Source organism: Simochromis diagramma, unplaced genomic scaffold (assembly GCF_900408965.1).
Source record: "Simochromis diagramma unplaced genomic scaffold, fSimDia1.1 OVJJ01000585.1, whole genome shotgun sequence".
Classification (NCBI taxonomy): Eukaryota; Metazoa; Chordata; class Actinopteri; order Cichliformes; family Cichlidae; genus Simochromis; species Simochromis diagramma.
Genome location: NW_024387398.1, coordinates 5,222,307 through 5,247,909, shown reverse-complemented (window position 1 = coordinate 5,247,909; position 25,603 = coordinate 5,222,307). Strand labels below are relative to the sequence as shown.

General features: G+C 38.1%; 2 protein-coding genes across 3 annotated transcripts; one reads left to right on the top strand and one right to left on the bottom strand.

Moving 5' to 3' along the window:
- Nucleotides 1-157: 157 nt before the first annotated feature.
- Nucleotides 158-7,137, top strand: ppid (peptidylprolyl isomerase D). The gene is made up of 10 exons (XM_040010102.1): nucleotides 158-343; nucleotides 834-974; nucleotides 1,486-1,592; nucleotides 3,343-3,531; nucleotides 3,693-3,812; nucleotides 4,235-4,341; nucleotides 4,574-4,715; nucleotides 5,190-5,276; nucleotides 5,511-5,553; nucleotides 6,667-7,137. The coding sequence occupies exons 1-10, from the start codon at nucleotides 259-261 to the stop codon at nucleotides 6,753-6,755; spliced, it is 1,110 nt and encodes a 369-aa protein (XP_039866036.1). The 5' UTR covers nucleotides 158-258; the 3' UTR covers nucleotides 6,756-7,137.
- On the bottom strand, nucleotides 7,134-23,890 carry etfdh (electron transfer flavoprotein dehydrogenase). Of its 2 annotated transcripts, none has more exons than XM_040010100.1 (13): nucleotides 23,871-23,890; nucleotides 22,375-22,533; nucleotides 20,002-20,231; nucleotides 19,462-19,543; nucleotides 17,908-18,026; nucleotides 17,388-17,465; nucleotides 16,786-16,932; nucleotides 15,880-16,020; nucleotides 14,695-14,838; nucleotides 13,505-13,673; nucleotides 12,600-12,782; nucleotides 11,501-11,722; nucleotides 7,134-7,656 (listed from the first exon to the last, which is right to left on the bottom strand). In XM_040010100.1, exons 3-13 carry the CDS (start codon nucleotides 20,221-20,223, stop codon nucleotides 7,493-7,495), a joined length of 1,671 nt encoding a protein of 556 aa, XP_039866034.1. In that variant the 5' UTR covers nucleotides 20,224-20,231; nucleotides 22,375-22,533; nucleotides 23,871-23,890; the 3' UTR covers nucleotides 7,134-7,492. The 2 variants fall into 2 exon arrangements, with proteins under 2 accessions (XP_039866034.1, XP_039866035.1); XM_040010101.1 differs by lacking the exon at nucleotides 23,871-23,890 and adding an exon at nucleotides 23,250-23,602.
- Nucleotides 23,891-25,603: the final 1,713 nt, after the last annotated feature.

The window sequence follows — 25,603 nt, the reverse complement described above, 5'->3', positions numbered from 1 at the left end:
ATCTATTATTTTGTATCTGTTATTTTTGTTTTGCCAGTCATAATTAGATAAACATTGTTTGTTTTTAAAACCGCGTGAGAGTCACTAGAAATTAAGTGAGAGTATACTGTTAACATAGACCGTAATCAGCCGGCTTTTATTTTGAATTTAGTCATCGGAAGTCGTAAGTCTTTCCCATTCATCCCGTTCAACCTGCTCCAGTGCACCGGTCGGATTTAGCTAGCATCGCTAGACTTAGTGTTGATTTTTTATTAAAACATGTCTTACCCAACACCATCCGACAAGCCTTCAAACCCAGAAAACCCCCGCGTCTTCTTGGACGTAGACATTGATGGGGAGAGAGGTCAGGACATCTGAAATCGACTGTTGTTTAACATCTATTTGCGCCACTTTAAGCCTTAGCTTTGTTAGCTTAGCACCATCCTGGCACGTTCTAGTGACTTCTAGAAACTGATTTATATACCACATGCCAAAGACGCTATCAACTAGAAATAAACCAAGCTGTAAATTACACGTGTTTGTCCATTTAAGAGCATTAAGGCAAATTAAAACGTTTTGTGAGCCAGTTTTGTGAGTGTATGCACCACGTGTGCTTTTGTCGAGTGTTACCATATTCTTATAAGTGAAACATGAAAGGTTAAAAGAGGAACGAGTACACAGTCTATTGTATTATAATTATAAGTTTGGGTCACTTAAAATGTTTTCAATCTTATTATTTCAATTTACCTAAACAATGATGATTTTTCAATATAGAAACTGACGCTTGATAACATAGTCCAGATTAATATCATTGGTGTTGTAACTGATTAAACCGAGCTGCTTTCTGTCCTCAGCTGGCCGAATTGTTCTCGAGCTGTTTGCTGACATAACCCCAAAGACTGCTGAAAACTTCCGGGCTCTGTGCACTGGAGAAAAGGGCACTGGCAAATCGACTGGGAAACCACTGCACTTCAAAGGATGCCCGTTTCATAGAAGTAAATAGACTTCTTAACTTTGGAAGGAGAGTTTGAAGATGAATAGCTGAGTAGTTGAAAGGACATCCAGGGTAGCGAAGCATTTGGAGAATATATCGTTTATTGAATATTCAGTACATTTCCTAGGAGAAAATCCCAAGTCTTGGCATAATCAGTGGCTTGGAAACTAGGTCTATGAGTACTATTTTTTTTTTTAAAACTGAGTTTAAATAATACTGCTTGCATGGCTAAATTTAATATAGACAAGTAAGAGATAATAAATATATAATGTTAATGCCTACAGTTTACAAATTTACACAAAGTGTAAATGAATTGTTTTTTGCTCACACAAATGATCTCTCTTAATAGTTGTGCGACAAAGCATTTAATATGCAGAGTAAGTACCTGGATTCTTTTGGGATTGTTGAGCCCTTGAGAGTTCAATTTTAATAATAAGAAGTCTGGAACAGTGTTAATATTAAGTTTGTTTATTATAGGAAAAGTAACGTGGCTGTAAATTTATTCTTGCCAGTCATCAAGAAGTTTATGATCCAAGGAGGCGACTTCTCAAACCATAATGGCACAGGGGGTGAAAGCATCTATGGGGAGAAGTTTGAGGATGAAAACTTCCACTACAAGGTACACGACCTATCACCAGGACTGCAAATTTGTAGCCATTTTCACACATGCACTGCAGCTCCAAACTTTTCTAGGACTTACCCAACAGAAGTGCATGAGAGAACATTATCCAGTCTTTAACCTGCCAGCTCTCAGTTACAGAGTATGTGTAATGTTGGATTGCAGCAAAGGACAAATAGACATAAGATAAGATAAGATAAGATAAGATAAGATAACTCTTTATTGTCATTGCACAGTCATACATAGTACAGTAGTACAATAAAATTGGAAAACTGTCCTACGTCGGCACTACATGTAACACAACACGATACGACACATCACAACGCAACACAAACAACACAACACAGTATAATAACTTAGTAATAAAAAAGAAGAATAAGTGTATTTGTATTGCACACTGTTATTATTGCACATTAATTATTATTGCTCCTTGTTATAAATATAAATATTATTATTTTTTGCATTGATCAGGGCTATTGGCCTGTTGTAAAAGCTGTCCTTGAGTGTGTTGAGTGTGTGTTGCCTCCTGCGCACTATTTCCTGGCATTTAGCCACCTGAATTCAGCAAGACATAAGTAAATGTTGCTTTATACATAGTATAAAGCATAGTATAAATACATAGTATAAAGCTGGTAGAAAAGGTAAAATTCATTGACTGGATTTAATCAGCATCTCTAGCTTAAATTGAAATTAATATCCGCTACCTTTAGTGTAACTTAACCCGTACCATTGTGACATAACATGTATTACTGTAAACTTCACCACATTGTGGCAAACTGCCCAGTGCGGTATTTTTATGCAATTTGAATAACACAAAGTTAGCTTGTTTTGCAAGACTTTAAAAAAAAACATGGTTGAGCAACACATGACGTATAGATCCCATATCTGATTTAAAAGCTCTAGGAGGTCACATGTAGTAGATCAAATTTCCAACTTGTTGAACAATTCTTACCTTTAAAAATAATCTTATCTTCCCCTCCTGCTCTCTCGTTTTACATCTTTACACATCTCTGAGTGTTCCACATAAACATTTTTTCTCTTCCTGGGAAATCACAGATGAGATCACAGAAACACTTTGTGTACTTGTAATGACCTCCCACCTAAAAACATCTAAATGTTACTTTATATTTCTCGTCTCTTGTAGCTAATTAGATGTTGAATAGTGACTGCAGTTTTATTTATTTATTTTTATTTACATCTACTTCATGCATGCGTCACAGGGTATGTAAGGGCTATGTGGGATGTCGTTATGTTTGAGCAAGTGAAGCAACGCCAGGCTACAGCACACGAAAAATGACCTCATTCAGCAGTAATGCCAACAGTAATGCAGGTTTAATTACTTGTGAAGCGAAGGTGCCGAAATGCCGTTCCAGATCGTTTCCGGCCTGCTTTAACCCCTCCTCGTGCCACACGTGAGAAAGGAGAACAGTGGAAATAATCCGAACCTGATTCTCTTGAAATTGTCGGATGCTCATGTGTGAGAATGGCTTATGATTCTACATCAGGCGATTTTAAAGAGTTAGCTGAATTTCCTCATGCGCCACGTTGATTTGTGAAGTTTTATCATTTTAAAAATGAAATGCTTGGCTTGGATATTTGTGCCCTTAGTGCTTCTTGTCTTTCTTTTGCCTCCATTATCTACTGAAGCAAAGCAAAGAAATTCAAAGTTACTCAGAAACGATGGCTATGTTTATGGCTCATGTTTGATGTTCCAGCTGCTTTATCCAACCTATTTTCTTTCTCCATGTAGCATAGCAAAGTGGGTCTTCTGAGCATGGCTAACGCAGGGCCAAACACCAACGGCTCGCAGTTCTTCATCACAACTGTCCCCACGCCGCACTTAGACGGAAAGCATGTGGTCTTTGGACAAGTGTTGAAAGGGATCGGAGTGGTAAAAATGCTGGAGTGCATTGATACTACAGATGATGCCCCTGTGAAGGTAAATGAGTCTTTACTGACATTTACTATTTAACCAAGATAACACCTGCTCTTAGAAGTTAATGACACCAATCTGCTCATTATTTTTCTTTCGTGTTAAGGCCAAAACACATTTGGTCTGTTAAGCTATCTTAAAGTTTCTGCTATCATCTGCATTTGCAGCCATGTATCATAGCTGACTGTGGTGAGCATAAGGATGGGGACAGCTGGGGCGCTGCACCAAGTGATGGAACAGATGCCCACCCAGACTTCCCCGAGGACTCCGACATCGACTTTAAAGATGTAAGTATCAGCGCTGTCTTTGATCTTCAAGGACTCAGGTTGGCAGATAACTGCTCTGCAAGGAGCACTGTGGCATTTTTTTTAATATGCTTGTTTGCTGGCTCATCCAAAGCCAAATGAGAGTGTGGATTAAAAAAAAAATCAATATCACAAGGTCACGTTTAGTCGGGTAAATAATGGAAGCAGGGGGAAAAGTGTTCCCAGTAATAATGAGTCAGATTATTACTGAGGTCATTGTTGTGCATGTTATCAATTTTACTTTGAAATAAAGTAGTTTAGAAATTCTGGAGGTTAGACTTTGTGTTTGTAATGTTAGCAATGTCTCCTTCTCCTTGTTCTTACATAAGCAAGAGGAATGATGGCAAAAACTGCAAATTAAGATCAAAGGTTCCAGTTTCACTTTGACCTGTGCTTCTTTTCAGATGGAGAAAGTTCTGTCTGTTGCTGAAGATGTGAAGAATATTGGAAACAACCTTTTTAAGTCTCAAGACTGGAAAGGCGCAGTCAAAAAATATAGTAAAGCTCTCAGGTAAGGTGGTTTTGATTTACTTGCAGTCATAATCACCTTGACTTAAAGAGAAGTCACTTTGAAAAGATATTCCACAGGAATTAAATATTACTCCCAGTAACCCAGAGATGATTTTCATCTGTCAAAGTGCTCTGTGAGGATTGTTGTGGTGTATAAGCCTGATTTTCAAACAAAGGAAACAGTAGCAAAGAATAATTCCAAAAGCTAACAAATGATCTTTTTATGTTCATAGGTACTTGGAGGTGTGTGGAGAACAAGTGGAAGAGGAGGCACAGAAGAAGCTGGAGCCCACAGCCCTCAGCTGCTATCTCAACACAGCAGCCTGCAAACTGAAGATGCAGCTGTGGCAGGAAGCTCTGGACAGCTGCAATCAGGTGACATGAGCTGGAACAAGGCAGACTGTAGCACATATCACAGATTCAGCCGAGTGCTCCTGTGTGGCTGTTAGGGTTTACCGCTGGTGAACTTATCAGGCTTCACATGCTAAGCTTATGTCCTCTTACCTAAGATATCAATCAGTACCCAGTTTCTGTTGCTGAAGATAGCACCCACGAGTGCTTAGCCTGATTCTGTCTACAGAGGCTAAAATCTGTCTACCAGCACCTTTAACAAACTTTGGGCACTTGTCATCAGTCTGGAGTTACAAAGGAAATAAAAGAATTTGTCAAACCGATTATATATTCCTTGTAGATTACATGCATTTTAGGGGAAAAAAGTGTCTATTTAGTCTCTTTGATGTTTTATTTCTGTCTACTTCAAAAAATCATGTGGAAATCTTTTAGATTCTGTGAAATGTGACCTTAAAATTTTATCAAATCATCCAAAGAATCATTTTTCTTGTCTTACAGGCTCTGGAGCTGAGTGAAGGAAACACTAAGGCACTTTTCCGCAGGGCTCAGGCCTGGCAGGGGTTAAAGGAATATAACAAAGCCATGGTAATGTCTACAGAACAGCCTCTTGTGTTAGAGACTGTACAACCCAGCAGCACAACATGAACACACTGCCTTTTATATGTCAGTTATCTAGTAGATTCTCCTGTAAACAATTGCAGTGAAAATTAAATATGAAGTTTAGCATTTCGCAATTTGGCATTAACATTAAAAATATTTTAAATCAATGAGCAGAACTGATTTTAACTAATTATTTTTATTGTGCTTCTAACTCGATAGTCTGATCTGAAGAAAGCTCAGGAAACTGCTCCAGAGGATAAAGGTAAGGTCTGCAGTGGTTTTGTTTTAACTAAAGTCTTGGTTTGATTTTGTCCTCATAGCAAGAATACACCAAGTTTATGATCAGTGGTTTTTGATCAATAGTTGTTGGTCAGTGGTCATGGGAATTTGCATATTAGTGATCAAGGAACTGACCTCACAGCCCATTGTTCATTCAGTGGGCTAGTTCCAGTCACTGTGCAATGTACTGTTTATAAGATTGGGGAAACCTGCAAGTCAGCTGAGTCTGAAGAAGGTTCAAGGTTCTTTATTCGTCACATGCATAGTTATACAAGTATAACACACATTGAAATGTAACCTGACACGCTCCTCGACATGTGCAAAAATGGGGGGGGTGTAGAGGAAGAACATTATATATATATATATATATATATATATATATATATATATATATATATATATATATATGTGTGTATAGTATACACATTGGGTGAATGTGCAGTAGTAGCAGCAGGAACGTTTCTCCCACTGAAAACGCTACGTCCGGATGAACAGAATCGAACTTTTGGGACACTAAGTTTATGTTTTATTTTTCAATATATATTCGTGTTATTCAAACTTAGCAAAGAGGTCATAGTCCTGCTGGAGAAAGACAGTAGTTTTTCCCCAAAAGATTTCTGTTCCTCTTAATTGGACTTTTTGCAGAAAATGAAAAAGTATGGTCCCCTGAAAGGTCAACTACAACACACCAATGAATCAGTTTCTTTAATGGTTGGATTTTGCATAGCTAGTAGGAAAATAGGATGCTGTAAGAGGGAGGAGGGAGTGTTCAAGGAACCACATCCTCACTATGTACGTTTAAGTGTCCTGGGTGCATCAGGCTCACTGCAAAACTGCAGCTTTTTGACAGTGTTTCATAGCCCTTTTGATATGTTAAGCTTCAGTTCATTGGCTGCAGGCTAGAAGATAAGAGCTATCAGTGTGCTTCATGCTCTCTCTGTGCCTTTAGGAGCAGGCTGTCTTTTTAAACTCACTAGCCGGGCAAAAAGTGGATGTATGGGAACTAAAACTTGCTCTGAAAACTGGATATTTGAGGGGAAATGTTAATAGAAACTAGAACCGATCTATAAAATTTCAAATCTCTTCTTTTTCACAGCAATCACCAATGAATTGAAGAAAGTCCATCTTAAAATCCAGGAGGAGAAAGAGAGAGAGAAGAAAATCTATGCCAAAATGTTTGCCTAAACTATCTGACCTCATGATGCAATTGGCTGTCATTATTTACAGTGGAAGCTGTACCCACAGATAAGGAGTGTATCCAGGTGAAAATGTTCAGTATTTTCATTTCATGGGTCCTCTCATGTTTTTACACCATGCACATTTCTTAATGTCTGTAAGCTTGGACCTGCCTTTACTGTAATGAATCTCGTGAACATCGGTCTGATTGCACGGTGCTGGAAAACCAGGTGGTTTGAAGATTAGCAAAGCAATTTTGTGTGTGTGTTATTCCATGGTAGGAATTTTAAGAGTGCTCTTGGCTACAAGCAGGATATCCATTTGTGTTTATTTATGTTGTTTTTTGTGTTTATTTTTTTAAACTGAGGTCAATAAAACAAAAGGGACAACCGTCAAGTTTCTTTATTAGTACTGGGACATTATCATAATATATACAATACTGTATATACCACCAGTAGTGCTGATATGAACCTGAGGTGATCATATATACACTATTACAATTGGTCAAGTACTTCTTAAAAACAAAACACTTTAAAATGCCTCCAAAGCAGCAAAAACTGCAAATTCTGACTTCAGTTTTACACGGCCTTGCAAAACAATTTCTCCAACACCAAGTTTTTAAACATCCTTTGTCCTTTTTTGTACCCTCAAATAACTACATAGTTACTTCAGCTCTATATACTCAGGCACATTTTCCATACTCAAGTAATCTTTCAACACAAAAAGCAGAAAAACACCCAAGATGGTCACATTCCATTGTAGGCTGGTCCGCCACCACCCTCGGGCACAACCCAGTTGATGTTCTGGCTCGGGTCCTTGATGTCACAGGTCTTACAGTGGACACAGTTCTGAGCATTAATCTGCAACCTCATCCCATCACCTGTGTCCAGGGGAACATACTCGTACACACCTGAGTGTTTGTGGGTGAGAGAGTAAACGAGTTAGAAAACAGACCCAGAAGAAAAGCTGCTTGAATGACGTAATGACATGATTATCTATGTGAGATACTTTTTATATCAAATCCTTACATGGATACTGAGGAGTTCTTCCTTTTATAGTTTCTGTTACGGTTGCTGCACTGATAGTTTTCTATCTGTCTAGGTGCTTGCTTTTACCCCTCTGACAGCATGTTTGGGATCACTGTCATTCTGAATAAAGAAGCCGTTGTTACATTCTTTCCAGATGGAGGATCAAAATCTGACGGTACATGTCTGCATTCATAATTTCATCAGTTTTGAAAGGATCCCCAAATGTGACAGATGGCTCTAGACACTGTTGTACTCTCTCCTGACCTCCCCTGTATATATTGACAATCATTAAGACTGGTTGCCACTAATTTTTTTAATCCAGTGTTTGTGTAATCCGGCATCTTTCAGCCTTTTCTTCTACTAAGGCTTCAGCAAACAGTCCATGGATAAACTGAAGGACCAGATGTGTCTTTCAGGTCTGCATATTATTTCCTATTTCTTAACACTAGAACTGCTTTAGCCCCCTTGCATTTTAAAAATCTTGTGAAAGTTGAAATAAAACACCAACACTTATATTTTATGACTTTTCCTAAAATGTGTCCATTCAGTGAATGTGATGAGGTCAATTATAAACTATTTATGGGCAATGACTAGTTCAGTATGTTTTTACAGTGAGACTGTTTTTATGCTTTTTTTTATTTTAGCCTAAGTAAGACCAGCCATTATCCATTATGCTAGGTATTGTAGCAGCTGGATAGCGTAGTGATGAGACTACATGCCTTGGGTTTGGGAGTGGGAGTTTGATTCCCACCTGGGGGTGTCTGTATCCAGTAGTCCTAGATCCCCCACCCCAGACATGAGTGAGATAAATATGAGGATCCAGAGTGCTACGGCAAGGGGGAGCCAGGCCGACAGGTCAAAGGGGGAGATCTCGTCACCCCAAATGCGATAGAAGAAAGGATTGTTGAGTGTGGGAGTAACTGATCTACACTACGGCGGCAGCCTACAGCATACATCATTTGGACTGTGGAAGTGTAGTTGGATGATAGCAAAGAGCGCACTATTTGGCATTTAAGTTCATCCCTTGAGTTTGCACGAATGACTCACGGGTCAGTTTAAAGTTGCTTTCTGAAAATAGTCGAGTCATTATGTCTGCTTCAGGTCTTTCTTTTAATGGTTGCCCCACCTGCAGGCAAAATGTCTTAATGTTGTGGGTTTTTATTTTCATAAGTTTTCATAAATTATAAATCTTTTTAATGTAGGAAGAACCATTAGCTAAAATTGGTCGGTTTTTTTCCACTCATTAAAAGAATGTTTTGTTTCTACCACAAAGGTTAACAAGATGAAATAATGAGAGTAAAAGTTGATAGTTTAATCAGCTTTTCATCTAATTTTCCCCATCTCCTAGTTACATTACTGCTCCCTGCTTTAATTTTAATAGCACATAGACCTAACTATTACCAAACCCTATAAAGCCCAGTGATAGACTCCAGCCCCACTTCTACTCTGAAGACGTGGAAGATGATGGATGGGTGGATGATAAAGACCAAAGGTGCACACAGTGATGGTAAAGTTATAGATTTTTTTAAAAACCATATTCCTAATGCGTGCTTGCAAAATTAGTTAGACTAATCATGGTTAATGAGTGTTTGTGCCCAGATGAATGTAGGCTGTGGTAAATATAATAATTTAAGCCTCCAAACAACAGCCTGAAACTGGTAATGATGAGTGCAGGGCAAAACCTAACAGTGCTTCTGTAACTACATTTTAAATTTTAAACATGTAGCAGGTTCTAGATTTTGTGGCCTTAATATATGGAACAGTGTAAGGCTGACTGATTATACTCCAAACATAGTTGTGATTAAAAAAAAATACAAAAAAACAACACAACCTCAAGGATAGTTTATAGGCTGTAAGGTTGGAGGCAAGTAATAGATTTAAGCTGTGTTAGTTCTCTGCTGCTTTTCGCCAGCCAACCCTGGTATTCCCATAACTATTAAAAAAAGCATTTGGACCTTGCTGACCTAAAGCTGCACTGTGTACAGGGGTATTAATGTAACTGCTGGCCTTTCTCCCATGCTCTTTAGGGCTTGCGTCTGTGGGTCTCAACTTGTGCTGCATTTTGCTTCTCGTAGACCTCACATCATTAAGTTTCAGTTTCCAGAGAATTCAAATGGAGCCACAGTCTGAGAGACAGAATAATGAGTTTAGCTTAACTCAAATAGAGATAAACACAAAGAACCTGAGCCTGTCTACCTGGCTTAAACAAACTCACTCATACCCTAAACCTACTGATAATAATGTCATTACATTTGTTGTGAGATTTGGTTTTAAATGGAGGCTGAAGCTTTTAAAAACAAGAAAATGTTACTCATTACCACAGAGACACCCAGGAATGCTGGCCTCAACTCGCTCTCTTTTTTTAAAATACTTAGCTTGCTTGCAACATTGCCTGGTGTGCATGCAAAACCTACTGTACCTATAGAAATTTACAGTCTGTCAGTTTTTGCAAATGACCTTAAAATATTTTTGGGGAAGAAAAAGAAAATCAGGATACAAGATTTTTGACAGCCTCCTTTTTCCACATGTAGCACGCAGAAGGAATTGGTAAACTTGGGTGTTTTTTTTTTTTTTTTAAATCCTATGGTTAAGGTGTGGAAGTTTCCTGGAAAGAAATTGTAAGAAGCAGCAAACAAGAGGACATAATATTAGCTGCTACTTTTGCACATCACCGCAATGTGATACCACACAGGCATTCACCTAATATCTGAGCTTACTGCACCCAACATTTGTGACATTAAAGCCTGCATATGTCAAAATAGCTTAAGTTCTCAATAAGACATTAACCCATCAGAACATCTTCAATGAGCCTTGGAATTGAATGTACAACTCTCATGAACTATATTGCAGTGATGTACAACCAGACTTTGCTTCATTTGCTGTTTTAATCATTGTGGGTAGTGCTTCATAATTCACCGGTCCAAAATCTCCTAAAGGTATTCAACTGTGTTCAAAATCTATTGAGTAGGATGCTCACAGGAATAGTCACATAATTTTCAGACTAGTAAAACCAGGATAGAGATGTTTTACTTTAAGACAAAGGTGATAAATTCAGAACAATGTTTTATTGATTAGGAGAGACTCTTCCTTGGAGGGTAAAAGAGGGGCCGGAATCCCTTATTTAGAGGTCTCCATTGTTAATAATTCAAAGAAAGAGGTTCTAGTGGGGCTGAAGCTTATGCCTGCTTAAGTCAAGTGAAAGGCACGGCTAATACAGAGAGACATTCACATCATCTTTGAATTAATGTAACAGGAGCGAAACCAACAAAAACTTACAGGAGAACATAAAAACTCTCAAAAGCCCCCAACCAAACTGGACGTTTCAATCTAGTGAGGTAACAATGCTAACTAGTACATGTGTGCTCCATGTTTGGTGAAACAACTACACATAACTGGTTTAAGAGAACACTAAATGAGAGCAATTCTGATAAAGCATTGACCATTTAACACATAAAAGAACTAAATCATTGCTGGTTCCAGTTTTCAGGTACAAGTGTTTGCTTTGCTTTTCTGAACAGACTGAATGTCAAGGTGACTATTATGTTTAAACTACAATGATTAGATTATGTAACTCTGCCCTCTAAGCACATTGCTTCTGTGTTACCAATGTTAACATGCCCTGTTTAATTTGATGTGGATATGTATGCAAGAACTCAGTTTTCACCTTCTTACTTTACTATGTGGAAAACATGTTGCAATTCTCTTTAGGGACTGTAGTGGCGTTACCTGCGGGGCAGAAACGTTGCTCGGGTCCATCATAAATACCCAAGTTCCTGGCGACCGGGATGCTGTCATCTTTTAAGGTAAGATGTGGGGGCTGGTCCCCCTCATGGTTGGTCCCACTCAACGCCACAGAGGAGAGCAGGTCAAAGCTTATCTTGCCGTCAGGCTTGGGGTACTCAATCGGTGTACATTCCTTAGCTGGTTTCAGCTGGTTTGCATCAGTACCTGAGAAAGATTTTGCAGAGTTGGTCACAAAATGCTGATTTATCCGCTAGGATAAGATAACCTCAGACCTCAGGTAAAGACAAACCACTGGTATTTTGCGGTTTCTGCCGTTCTGCAGCAACAAACTTGAACACAGTGGAAAACCTACAGTAGTCCACTTTGCAATCTTTGCACATTAAGTCAAGGTCACTGGCAGTACAGACTTTTTACAGCCTGGCAAAGGGTTAAAGTAGAGCTGCAGCCACCGATTATTTTAGTGATTGAGTAATCTATCAATTAATCACATAATTGGATAAGAAATACTTTTGTCTTATTAATGAGCAATAATAAATACTCAAAAGAGAAAAAGCACAGGTCTTTCTAAATGAACTGCTCATTGGTTTTCTATTTTAGTAATTGTAATGTTTTAAAATTTTAAAACATTGCACTGCCTCTCACCCTATGGTAGCTCAGCTCCCCTGTGGAAAAGAATGGATGGATGGAAAAAATATATATAAATACTCTCAAGTACTCTCTGACGAGGTAGATTTGTTGTGTGTTCAGGTTCATGTGTTTTTGTGCTTGTGTGTAAGTGTGAAGAAGACAAGCGAAGAGTGTTTGTCTTTACGCCTTTAAAGGAGAATGTAGTGGCTAAAATGAAGAAAAGCGAGCATATCTGAAGTTTGCCCCATGCTTTGATGCAAAGTTTCTGTGCTGCTGAAAAGAGATCTTATAATTGTTTAGAACGCTCGCGTTTTCATGGTGACAATGATGCGCTACAGAGCCACGTGGTAATCGAAGCATCTAAGCAAAAAAATGTGTCAAGAATTTTTTATTATCAAATTACTCGATGAATTGCTGCAGCCCTAAAATAAAGAATCTGTTCTGCAATACTCACCACAGTGTTTTAAGGTCCAAGGCTCTTTTCCTCTAAAGATCCAATAGAAAATGCCAGTGTAGATCATACCACCGTAGAGGCCAAAGTAATTGTGGAATGATGGCCTAATATTTCTTACTGCGTACAGCTCCTTCCACACCCAAGAATTCTTTAGGTTCTCAGCATACTCAGGTACATGAAGCCCTAATGAGGAGAAATAATAAAATAGAAATGATAGTTAACAATAACAAATTTGAGGACTTTAGGCTGAATGAATATGAATGAAAGTGGAAAAAACAATGTTACACCAAACCCTTGCATGTAAATCTGAAACCATCTCAAATGGGCACTACCATTAGGTGTAAAAAAGCAATTTGGTTAACTAACCATTTAAAAAAAAAATGTTTCTTTCCAGAGTACAAGATTTGAAACATAACCTTTATTAACTGAGTAAGCACTGTACTCATGAGTTCCATTTTGTTGCCTATGAAGGTTTTTTTTAGGCAAGTGTATATTATTTCCCTTTTGGTTATGTTGAACCTGTGATAAATCGTTGTCAATGAATTCTGTCCTTTCAGAAAGTGAGTTATGATCCTTGAAACTGCTTACACTTGACATTTTTATTGATACTGCAGTTCCCTGATTGATGCACCTTCAGTTTGAGCACAAAGATGATGGCCCCTTAGGAAAGAAGTTTTCTCATTGTGTATTGAAAACTCATAAGCCTTTATTGCCTGACCTTTTCAACCTTTCAGAATTGCTACCTGCCATTCAATCTTGTGCAACCCAGGTTTGTAGGGTCTCCCCTATGTTGTTTCAGAATTTGATTTAGAGAGGTAGAATCCTCAACATCCCATGACTGAGTAAATGTAATACATACAGGTGCTGTAGCTACCATGACCATTGCTAGGTCTTAAACTCTGTACCTGCTGTCTCCGAGTCCAGAGTCTCTGCTGTGAGTTTGGGGAAAATGGCTTCAGCAGCCAGCATGCCACTCTTCATTGCTGTGTGGGTGCCTTTGATCTTTGGCACATTCATGAAACCGGGGCTGCAGCCGATCAGCAGTCCTCCAGGGAAAGTCAACTTTGGGATGGACTGAAAAGAAACAGGAAGTAGTTCATGTTTAACTTTCTTCTGTTCTACTTTTAAGTAAACTTTTAATTGGATTTTTTGAATTTGGCCATTTAATCAGATGTAACCTGGGAAAATGTGTCACTATGTCTAAACAAATTTCTGGCCCATGACAAAGTAAGACTTAATTAATATTCAGGCATCTATTTATGTAAAACCCCCTCAGGGATGAGCAAAGGCCCCAGCTTTCCTGTCTATGTGAATGAGGAGTGGCTGAGCAGTATATTATATATTATATATATATTTTTACTTTTTTTTTTTCCTGCCACCCCAGGTGATCACTTTTGCTGTCCATATGGATTAGAGAGCAGTGTTAACTTTCCACCTTGTTCAGCACTTGTACAAGTAGAATGTAATGCTTGGTCAATATAGTAATGTTGAACATTTTTTAAACACATTAAGCACAACTGGTCCGCACACAGTTAAGGCAGTTACCAAGGGTAACAACTTAGCCATCTAGTGTTTATGTTAAAAGCCAGAGGGTGCCATGGAAAATGGACAAAAGAGCTGCATGTGGCTCAAAACCCCTGCCCCATGGAAAACAAATGACAATTATTACTAATTAAAAAGCTGTGTTTATATTATTAATATTCTACTTTTGTCCTCTCCATCTCTGATGGCTCAAGTGATATTACCTAATCTCTTTTCAGACCTTTTATTATTAAAATACACTAATACTAAAATTCTAATTGACCAGGAAGGAATCATAAACAGAAAAATCAGGACAACCACTTTACAGACTCACAAATGCAAATGCTTTATACAATTAATAACCAAACACACAATATTGTAATCAATTCTTTGTTGTTGTTTGCTGTTAATATGGAGTTAACAACTTTAATTTGTTTACTCTTGATTGCTCATGACTTTAATTAATAGATTAAAACAGTCCTTAGAGTAAACCTAAGTTGTGATGTACATCTTGTGATGAGCTGTACTCACTCTTTGGACATTCATTATGCAATTACGCAGAGTACAAACACACCTGACATCCTCCCTCATTCAGGGCCCTGGCTCCATATGCAATCCTCTGGCCTCCCTCCAGTGTTGGAGCTACAAAGGGATGGTGCTTCCAGCGTTGGAACTCTCTGAATGGGCTCAGGTAAGGATTAGTGTAGTCTAGACCGATCTGACGTGAGAGAAATTGTAACTTCAACAGACTGAAAAAAATAAAATAATAATCATTGAAGACAAATGCAGGCTGAAAACATTTTCTGCCACCAATCTATGCCTGCCAGATCATTTAAACTTAAAATAGAGACCCTACTTATTTTTGTACCTGTTCAGATCACTCTGAACCTTATACTGAACTTTTTTGAAAGTTCCAGAGTGAAACTATGGGAGGAAGTTTTTTGGGTATGAAAGCTCACATTGGACATTGAAGCAAAAAAATACCAGGACTTCTAATGTCCTCTATAACGCAACACAAGGTCACCTTGTGTTGAGTTGTCTGAAGAAGGATGAGGCTAAAGTTTAAAGAGTGGCAAATATGGAAACAGACTCCTCTGTGCTTGATGTGTGGCCACATTCACTGACTGCACATGAAAGGCATTGGTCATAGATGTGAAACCTGCCTGGCATTTATGGCAGTAGCTCTGAATATCCAGTTAACAACTCAAAATGGCATCATGCAATCAGGACAAAATATGAGATCAGCCTCAAGCAAGACTGTGTGCGTGTGTCTTTTGGTGGTAAAATGAAATGCAAAATGAACTCAATTAATGACCAGTGGAGAGCTTCATAATCCAGTCTGACAGAGTTGGAGAATATTTGCAAAAAAAACCCCAAAACCCAGTGATATCAACTGTCTCAGTGCATGTGTGCAGAAGCTGTGATCACATCAGGGTTGCTTTGAGACCTTTTTTTTTCTTAGTTTATTGCTAAAAGCATGATACATGCGCAATTTAAATTTCGAATTATCTCTACATCAGATACAGCACACAGACATAATATGTAATCCTACAACACATATGATCTAGTTGGAAGAATGAATGTTGAGAATGAATTGCTTTTATTTATTCATACTCTACAGACTGAATAATAAAAAAATAATAATGTAAAATGCCAAAGCCTTTATCGAAAAGCTCAAACAATATCCTGACATTTTTTTACTGCATGGAACATCCAGCTATCATGTATGGATTGGTAAAATGTGCACAAAACCACTCACAACAAAGCCCAAGGCCACTAGAGGCTCTCCTTCATTTAGATGATACAGAAAGGATCCTCCATACGTGTTTCTGTCCAGGGGCCAACCCACAGAATGCTCCACTCTGCCTGGCCTCCACTTCTTCTCATCAATCATCCACAGCTAACGACAAAAGACACAAAAACAAAGACAAATGAGATGTTACAAATCGTGATGCATCTTTACTATATTATTCCTTTAGTATTATAGTGCCATATTATAACCTTTAGTAACTCTGCATAACTCAAAGTTGAAAATGGTAATTATTTATCTTATCCTAGGCCTTAGTAAAGAGCCTCAGTTCATCCATTTTCTGTTTTAGCACTTCTTCCTTTAAAGTCAACAGTCATCATCCTCCTGTCAGTTTGCTTTTGTAAGTCATATGACCCCGGGTGGAGCTAAGGAGGCCTAACCCAGCTTTATATTGTCAGGGACTGATTGTATCCTAGACTGTGACCTCTCCTCAATATGGCAGTGATACTTCTAGGCTGATGGACACAGACTCACCATTCACTCAGGTAAGCACACACATCAAACAACTCATTGCATTTTCCTTTGTAAATAAACCAGTTAAACCCCAGTAAACTTGAGTGGACTCCGTCTTTTGTTGCAAGCTGAAGCCACCTATAACAATGGCTTTATTCTGATTGACAATGTCTCGAAAACAAAAGGTTTGTGGCTAGAGCCAGCGCTATGTTCCTGTGATGACCATATCAAGAGAATCATAAACAGACAAGAAAAGAAAAAAAAACAAACCCTGAAACTAAGCATTTAGAGCAAGCCCGATGAAGCCTGAAGCTTATAGTGACTTCTTATTTATGTTTATAGAACCACAATGTCATCCAATCTTGAAATACTAAGCTGATAAAGACAGTGTATGGTATTTACCTCCTTCAGGCCAATGGCATAGGTTTGGGGTTCACAGTTTTCACGCAGGTTGAATTTGTTGTACAGCTGCTTGGCTAAGTGGCCGTGACATCCCTCACCAAACAACGTGACTTTAGCATGGAGCTCCATTCCCCTCTCAAAAATATCCTGATGCAAGAGAGGAGGAGGATTCGTAGATGAAAGACAAGTAACTGAATAGATTACAGAGAATAGTTAGGTTGTCCTGGTGACAAACATTGAATTGCTTTTTTTGTATACACTAATGATGCACAATGGGGGGAAAAAACCCTTGAAATAGATCAAACCCTACACTCTCAGAGCCAAATATGATTTTCTACATGAAGCGTATGAAACAAAAACAACATATATAATGCTCTATACTGTTTTGTAGACCTTTTCCCCAGGTATAAATAAAGAAACGGCATATTTTTATGCCTGATGGTTCAGTTTGTTTTATATATCTAACATAAAGACCTGATAAATCAAAGCTATTCATGTGTAGATTACAAGAAACTCCCTAAAGGTTCTAATTTTCATTAAGCTAACACACCAAAGACAAGAGTGGAACAGTATTATTAAATGAACTTTTCACAGAACATTACCTTTGGTGATCCATCCTTGGCAATGCCTACATCATTGGTGGCAATTCCTTTTACACTTCCATCTTCATGAAATAAAACCTTAACATAACAGAGTTAACAATGAACACTTTACACACTGAGAGAGCACTAATCACTACATGTTCAATTAATTAAGATGGTTGAAAACTGGATGTCTATACATTCCTAATTCTGTAAATTCCTACCACCTTTAAGCCTATCATGTAAAGTAAGACATACAAGGTTTGTGATGTCAGTCTCTTGTTATTCTTTTATAACTCATAAAACCAGACCAGTAGTGTAAGCAATAATAGTAAGTTTTAATTAAGTTTGATAGCCTCATAGAAGCCAAACAAACAATTTCAAGAGAATAAACAAGATCAGCAAGGCACTCACCAAGTTTCGTAAATATCTTACAACTGGTAATTCAGATACCGTGTCTCGTGAACAAGACATCAATCACACAAAGTTTTGAATACCAATGACATATAGTACATCAATGAAAAATCAAAGACCATCTTACCTCAGCTGCAGCATAACCAGGGTACAGCTCAACACCAAGCTCCTCAGCCTGTTCCCCCAGCCAGCGCACAAGGTTCCCCATCCTGACAATATAGTTACCATGATTCTGCATGGGCAGGCCTATGAACGGTAAGAAAGGTCATCCACAGATTAAGTGAGCACCTTGGATTCTCCAGAGTTTTATCAATAAGCTGAATTACAGATTTTTGAGTCTTTGGACTTGACAATCTCAGTGCAAAATAAAAAAACAAAACAAAAACAACCATATCAAATGTAAACCTCTGTGTCTTTTTGTGAAGATATTTTGGTCAAAGTCCATTTTAAGACCCTTTAAAATTAACCTTTAACCTTAAGACTAACAAACAGGCTGGCTCATACCATTAGGGTTCCAACCATTCTACTGTCTCAGCTAGACTTTTGGAACCACACCTTATATTTATAGTGCAATTGCTTTCTTTTAGGCAAGTTTGCTCATGCACATCGTGAGCCTACCATGAAACTTTCTGCAGTGACGTGCCCTAAAACCATTTAAAACACTTCTAAACAGGTAGAGATCAGGAGTCTAGTTTATTATACTTTTTAAGGTCTTTTATTACATTTATTGTAAAAGGGCATGTAGACACCCTAAAGATATAAGATTTGGAATGATATAATCTGGTTTTTAAGTGATGACGTATAAACCCTGCTTCAGAGTCCAAACTACTCTGCATTTATTAAGGATGTTGTGTTTTTATGTTTTAATTCTTTGTATCTTGTTCTATTTAATCTAAACAAGCCCCCTGAAAAAAAGTCAGTGATCACTGTTGGAGTCTCTCGGTGTTATTGCCAATATTCATTTGCAGCACATTTTAAAGCTCAGTTTTTAAAACCTTACGATGGAATTACAGCTCAGCCCATGCAGCAGTATATTAATGACTAAACTCGTATTGTGGATGGATTATCTCAGTTGTTTCCCTGACTGAAGTTTGGTCCATTTACAGCATCCTGTCATGCAATTGCATTTGTCACAACTTCATCAATTCTGTTTTTGTGGATGCCTGCATGTTAAACCTGGTAGAGCAGCCATACTGGTCATTTTATTAGAGATGAAAGAATTTAGATAATTTGTAACTCTCAGTGATGATGCAGTGCTTGTTTGTCTTTGGGACCTGAAGTGGAGTTTGGACCCGGAAACAGCTTATGACTTCAGACTTAAAGACCGGATACTTGATTAAAAAAAATATTTTCACATTTCTATATGAAGCGGCAAAACAAACAAACAGAAAACAAACAAAAAACAAATAATTAAAAAAAACATTAAGAATCTATGAACATGAATATACACAAATATACAATTAACGAATCAGTCTGTTATTGACTACATGAAGATTTTTGGTGAAAATAGAGTGTAATCAAGAAAGTCCCTGAATTTACCAATTTGTGCAATTCCAATTTCTGCCTTCAACCTAAAACGTAACCCTAACTAAAATATCCCTTTGCCAGTACTCTATTGAAACATATAGCATAAGACAGTGTTATAACATTTTTATTAAAAATTAATACGTGCGGCTTTTACCTGGCAGTATGGGAACAGGGATTCTGTATTTCTCTGTTAAAATGCTGAATACATCTTCAGTCACCGGTGTGTTCAATGGTGCCTGTAGTACAAACATTATTATTGATGGTTTGACTTCCAAAGGATTTCTAATAATATAAACTATAATAACAATATAATAAAACAATTATAATTATAACAATTTCTAATATTAAAAAATTACATTCTTATACCTGTACTGTACTCTAACATACCAAACAATTTTTCAAGCTTCACAGAATTGCACAAATTCTGTTTCTGTCTCATATACTGTATTTTCCAGTATTCCATGTATTTCCATGTTTGCACATTTAATAAGCTGCTGCTCATATTTCCTGTTTTCCTAGAAAAATATAAAGAAATAAGGGGTGGCTCCCGACACCTGCAGAGTACTGTATGTGATAATATGCACAATATGTTGGCTTTTTTAAATACAGCGTTCCTTACATGCAATCATGTCAGATGCATTACACAATCTACAAAACATCTATACATCAATCACATGTTTTTTAAGTCACCTACCCCGCGCTCCTTCCAATCAGGAATGAGCTCAGTAAGGGCACTGGGCTCCAGACAGGCTCCTGACAGAGTGTGTGCTCCAATCTGAGGGGCTTTCTCCACAAGGCACACTCGCAGCTCCTTTTCATGTTTGTTGGCTAGCTGTTTCAGACGAATAGCTGCTGCAAGACCAGCAGGACCTCCACCAACTATCACCACATCTGCCTCATCTGCAAACCTCTCCATTTCGACACCTGCATGAAGAACATTAAATATGGAAGAGATACTCAGACCAGACTCCAATGATTACTCATGTGGAAGAGAACGCCGCTCAGTACTTAGCTAGTTTTAAATATCTAGGATGAAAACAGCAACTCTGTGTGCCCAGATGGTCTTACTTTGGTTAAAGCCAAAGTAATGCCACCCCAAACCAAAAATTGAGAATTTTTGGAATCAATGTAGCTACAGAAAACACTAAAAGTGAAAAAAGCAACAAAACTATTTACTGAATGGCAATAAATGAACACAGTGAACTTTAAATTTGGATTGACATTAGAACAACGATAAGACTTCACAAAAAACAAAAATAATTTTATTGTTTTATTCATGCTTAAGAGTTGACAAGCATACCAAATCCACACTGCAATTTCTCTTTGAGTGTACTCAGCTTGATTTCTTTTTATGATTGCTGCATGCAGTTGACTAAGACTTTGTGCACTCAGCACCAGACTCCAATGATTCCTCAAATACAGCTGCCTCTGGAAAATTTGCTTTAACTAATTAGAAGATATACAAATATAGTGTGCCACAAAATCCATGAAAACATTAACCTAACTGAAGTCTGCCAAACTGCTTTTCAAGTGTGTGTCAGAAAGACCGAGTGCAAGAGGTGTGATGAAATGCTGAGAGAAACTGATGACAAGAAGAGCCCCTTTTCACTACCTGCGGTTTCAGTTGTTTTCTATTACAACTGAGTACCACCTAATTGAAAAGTCTAAAAATTGAGTCGAGTTGAGCCAATCCGATTCCAGTAGGTACTAGAGATGGCACGATACCACTTTTTTATGTCAGATACCGATATGAATCCGATATAGTGTATTTTTTAATCAATAATACTGTTTTTTTAATATCTTGCTGCATTTTGTATAATTTCATACTCAAGTTAAAAAAACAAAACAAAACACTCAAGCTATTCTGTTATACCTGTATGCAAAAAATACACTGCACCCAAAATATTTCATAGTTCAGCAATACTGATCAATCTAATAAATTTAAACCTACACCATCCTCCCTATTCTGGTATTTTAAAGAGTACTAAGCGGAAATATTAAGCAACCTAACTAATAGGGTTGCCAACCCCCAGCAAAAAAATAAATAAAAAAATAAATGAAAAATAGGGAACCACCCCCACCCTCCACCTCATGATGCTTAATCGACGTAATCAACTTTAATTTGATGCAGTGTGAAAAAAAAAAAAGCGGGCCAAAAACAAACAAGAGAGACGAGAGTTGCGACAGAAAAGCCGATCAGCCGATTATTGATCAGTTTCATGATTGAAGTAGCAACAGAAGAGGGAGGGAGAGAGAAGAGGCAGTCGCTCCATATATCGGTTGTTAAGCTTAACATGGGAATGCTTTACAAACATTCAGAGATGAACTTACATACTTGCTTTACTTCTCTCTGGGATAACTTTCTCTGAGATGAAATGCTGGTTTGGTAGCGAAGCTGCAAATGCTCAACCAGACCGCAGAGAGGTCACGCACGCCACAGCCGCTCTATCACGTTACGCATACTGCTCCTACGTGCTAAGGTTATGAGTTGAGTTACGCCATGTCGCAAGTTTTGTGAGGTGCTTTCGTGATACTTAATGAATCGGATTACATTTTTTATTTCTCTCCAATATCCGATCCAGTAATTTAGGTCAGTATCATAATTTAGGTCAGTATCAGTACCGATACATAATATCGGATCGGTCCATCTCTAGTAGGTACTAGTGGAAAAGGGCTATTAAAAAAAAAATGCTTCTAAAACTGATTGCCGATGCGGAAACACACTAGGAGAAAAAGCTGAAAATGGATTTTGACAAGTACGTATACAGTTTCATTTGAAAGCTGTACAAAAGATTTCTACCCAGTATTTCAGTCTTTATTTGTGTCAAAAGGTAGGATGAGGGTACAGTGGATTGAACGTATTGAATACATGGATTGAAAATAATGATTTATCAGCATATAACTCAATAGCATTTAGCTTGGGGGTTGGGGGCAGGCACAATTCTGTGACTCTTGCAAAAACCAGACTCCATACAGCGGGCAGAAGGTGTTTAAAAAATAATTATGTAAATAATTAATTAATCACATGATTCTAACTTCTTAATTAACTTATAACAAAGTTACTTACCTTCCCATCTTGGATCTTTATCTCGAGGATGGATGGTGTAGTGTGTGGTAATGCGGGGTGTTGACACTGTAGAGCATGCCCTTCTGTGTAGTGCTGTGTAGAGCTGAGGGGTAGCATGCTCTGTTTTTATTTTCTGTAATAACCTGGCACATCTGTGGGCTGCAAGACAGAAAACAGCTGCCAGTCAAGACCAGTTTCGGCTGGTGGTAACGTGAACAAAAATACTGTTCTAACTTGACTGCTTTCAGCCTGCGTGGGTTAAAAAAGAAAAGACACAAATTAAAAGACTTTCAACCAGCACAAATAGTCAAAGCCTATGGGTTTAGGCAGGTTCATAAGTCCTCTTATGTAGTCATAGGACTTGTGAAACAAAACACGTCAACAATTAGATCATGAAGTAATTACCCTGCGCAACTGCTGCACTTCTAAGTGCCAAGCTTGCAGAGCTACTCTTTAACTGCTGCAAAGATAGACTGCGATTTATCATCGGTCTCCCGTTAATAAATAGCTTGTTAAGTTTCAAAACAATGACGGGACCTTAAAATAAGTACCTAAACCTCTGGCTCGTAACAGTGAATGTTTCTTAGGCCTAGGACTCATTTCAACTGACCTATTTACTAGTTCAACTTTAACCTACTTATTAGCTTTACGCTAACACAGGAGAGGGTGCTAGGCTGTTTGGGCTAATGCTAAGCTTAGCATTTGTAAAAATAATTGCTAAACGCATTTAACAACAAGGAAAACATATTCACGACTTAATTACGTACTAAATGCTAGAGTAAAAAAAAAAATGCTGGTGAAATCCAACAGCGGTATCTAACGTCAAACAGTGCAAGCTCGAAATGTGTTAGCTAACCGGCTATTAGCTGACGTACCTTGGCATGAGTATCTGCTAGCTGGAAACATTGTGTGTCTGCCAGTGCAAACTCACAAGCAGATCAGCGGGTTGTCTTTTGAAAAAAAAAAATACAGCCTGAAGAGAAGCTATTACGTCCTTACTTTGCTGCCAGTTTAAACGCTTATGAAACCCGCACACCTGCTACGCGAACTACCAGTGAGGTATGTAGCTTACAAAAGGGCTCTCATAACACCGATACATTCAGGAGCGTCAAAAACTGCGCTGCTCTTGCAGCGGCGCCGCTTACTTAAGACAGCCACAACTACGCAACTCGCCCTCTGTCAGAGCAGTGTTATGAGATTGTAACGTGTGAGTCGGGCATTATTTAAAGGTGTGTCCTCAGGCCAATGTCCAGCTGGTTTAGTTTTTATTGGCACGTACGTGTCTAAGTTAAACCAGTCTGAGCCACAACTCCCCTTGGAATATCATCATCTTATCTGATACAATTTAGTTAATCCATAGCTGCCGATGAATGGAGAGCCAAAACTGCTGGGAGTAATTTTAACCCAGCACACATGGCTTAAACATTAGCCTTTTTAGCCAGTGTGAACTTTCAAAACACATGACCATTTAATTCCAGTTTGGACAAATGGCTTACCTTCTGTCTTAGGTTTGATTGACAGGTGTAGAACTGTCCTGCAAACTCCCATAAACCCCAGGAGTCATCAGCAGGAGGAGCCAAAGCAAATGAGTCAACAGATAGTTTGTGGATACCTTTTGACAGCCTGGTTAGCAAAACCCAAAGAACACCTGCTGATGGCATTGTAGAATTCATGAGATACCACAGTGATGCAGTTGGTCTGAGAATACATGGTCCACTGTCAGGAATGATGTGTATCTACACCTTTATGTTTTGGGAATAAAAACAACCCCTATGTATACCAATGTACTGCATATCACAGAGTTGTTATGCCTATTGTTGATATATTCATGTAGTGGCTATTCTAGAGTCTGTTGGAGCCCTAGGCAAAAATTCACAGGGGAGCCCTCCAACCAGCATTCCTTACCATTATGTTGTAAATAATCTGACACTAACTAAAAAAAATATATGTATTGCACTTGACCCCATCACATCACAACCAACAGAGTGGGACACACTATGCTGCTTTGCTGCTAAGCTAACTAATGTTAAATTCCAAAGTAAACAAAAGAAATAAGACAAGTAAGACAATTTAGTTATTTAATATTATTTGGTCATTAGTTGTTTCACTCAACTTTGCCTTGTTTTTTTTTTCGCTCCTAGGAGATGAATCTCTTCATTTCTCTTCATTTTTATTCAGTAGCTTTCCTTATTGTCATTGGGTTTGTTAAAAACTCACATATATTCTTTAAAAAATATATATTTTTTAATATTTTCATTTTTCATTTCATTTTCAATGAGTTTGTCACTCCAATTTGTGACTCTAATTTATTTTGCTTAAATGTATTTAATTAAATTGTAGTGAAATTGTAGTGCTATAATCAACATTTTGAGGCTTAAAGGTTTTATGGCTAGCTCAAATTACTCTTAGCTACCTCTTCATATTTCATCTGAGATATGCAGTTTTACACCTTAAAACACTGAAGTTTAAGAGGAAATGGTTAGAAAAACATGCTACAACTTTTCTCAGTGAGGACTGCCTATCCTCATTGCTCCTAAAATACAAATGAATTTGCGTTATGAGTACAACAAACATTAAGATCTCATTCAACAGATGCACAGTTTCTTTACTCTTTTCGTTCTCTCTCCTGTGTGCTGTCTGTGGCTTTGGATCGTTGAACTGATATTTAAACTCAACTGGTATTTAAACTCATCTACCTTCACTATCTCAACTCCTTGGATCGTCACTGTTACACCTGTCTACCGCTCATTAACACGTCTTGCATTAAACTTTCGTTCATCTTCTCTCCAGAGAGACCTCCACCTCTCCATGCTCTCTTTTACTTGCTCTCTGATAGGGCTGCCACGATTAGTCGACTAGTCACGATTACGTCGACTATCAAAATCGTCGACGACTGATTTAATAGTCGACGAGTTGTTTGAAGCTTTGTAAGATCACAAAAGATGCAGGAATAAGTAGTAGGATTTAAGAGTGTAATAACGGACTGAAACAGAAGAGGGCAGCACTGCATGTACAAGGATGCCAGCTGCCGTTAAACCCCGAAGAAGAAGAAGCTGTCCCAGAATTCATAGCGCAGCCCAGCTCAGTTTCCAACAATGGTGGCAGCTAGTTAGTTTTAATATTACTGTTATTATTCTTTCTGGGTCACAAAATAAACGTTTAACATATTTTCAGGCGAGAATGTAACTGTGTAAACCTCAAATATCTGCTCAGTTTATCAAGACACCAC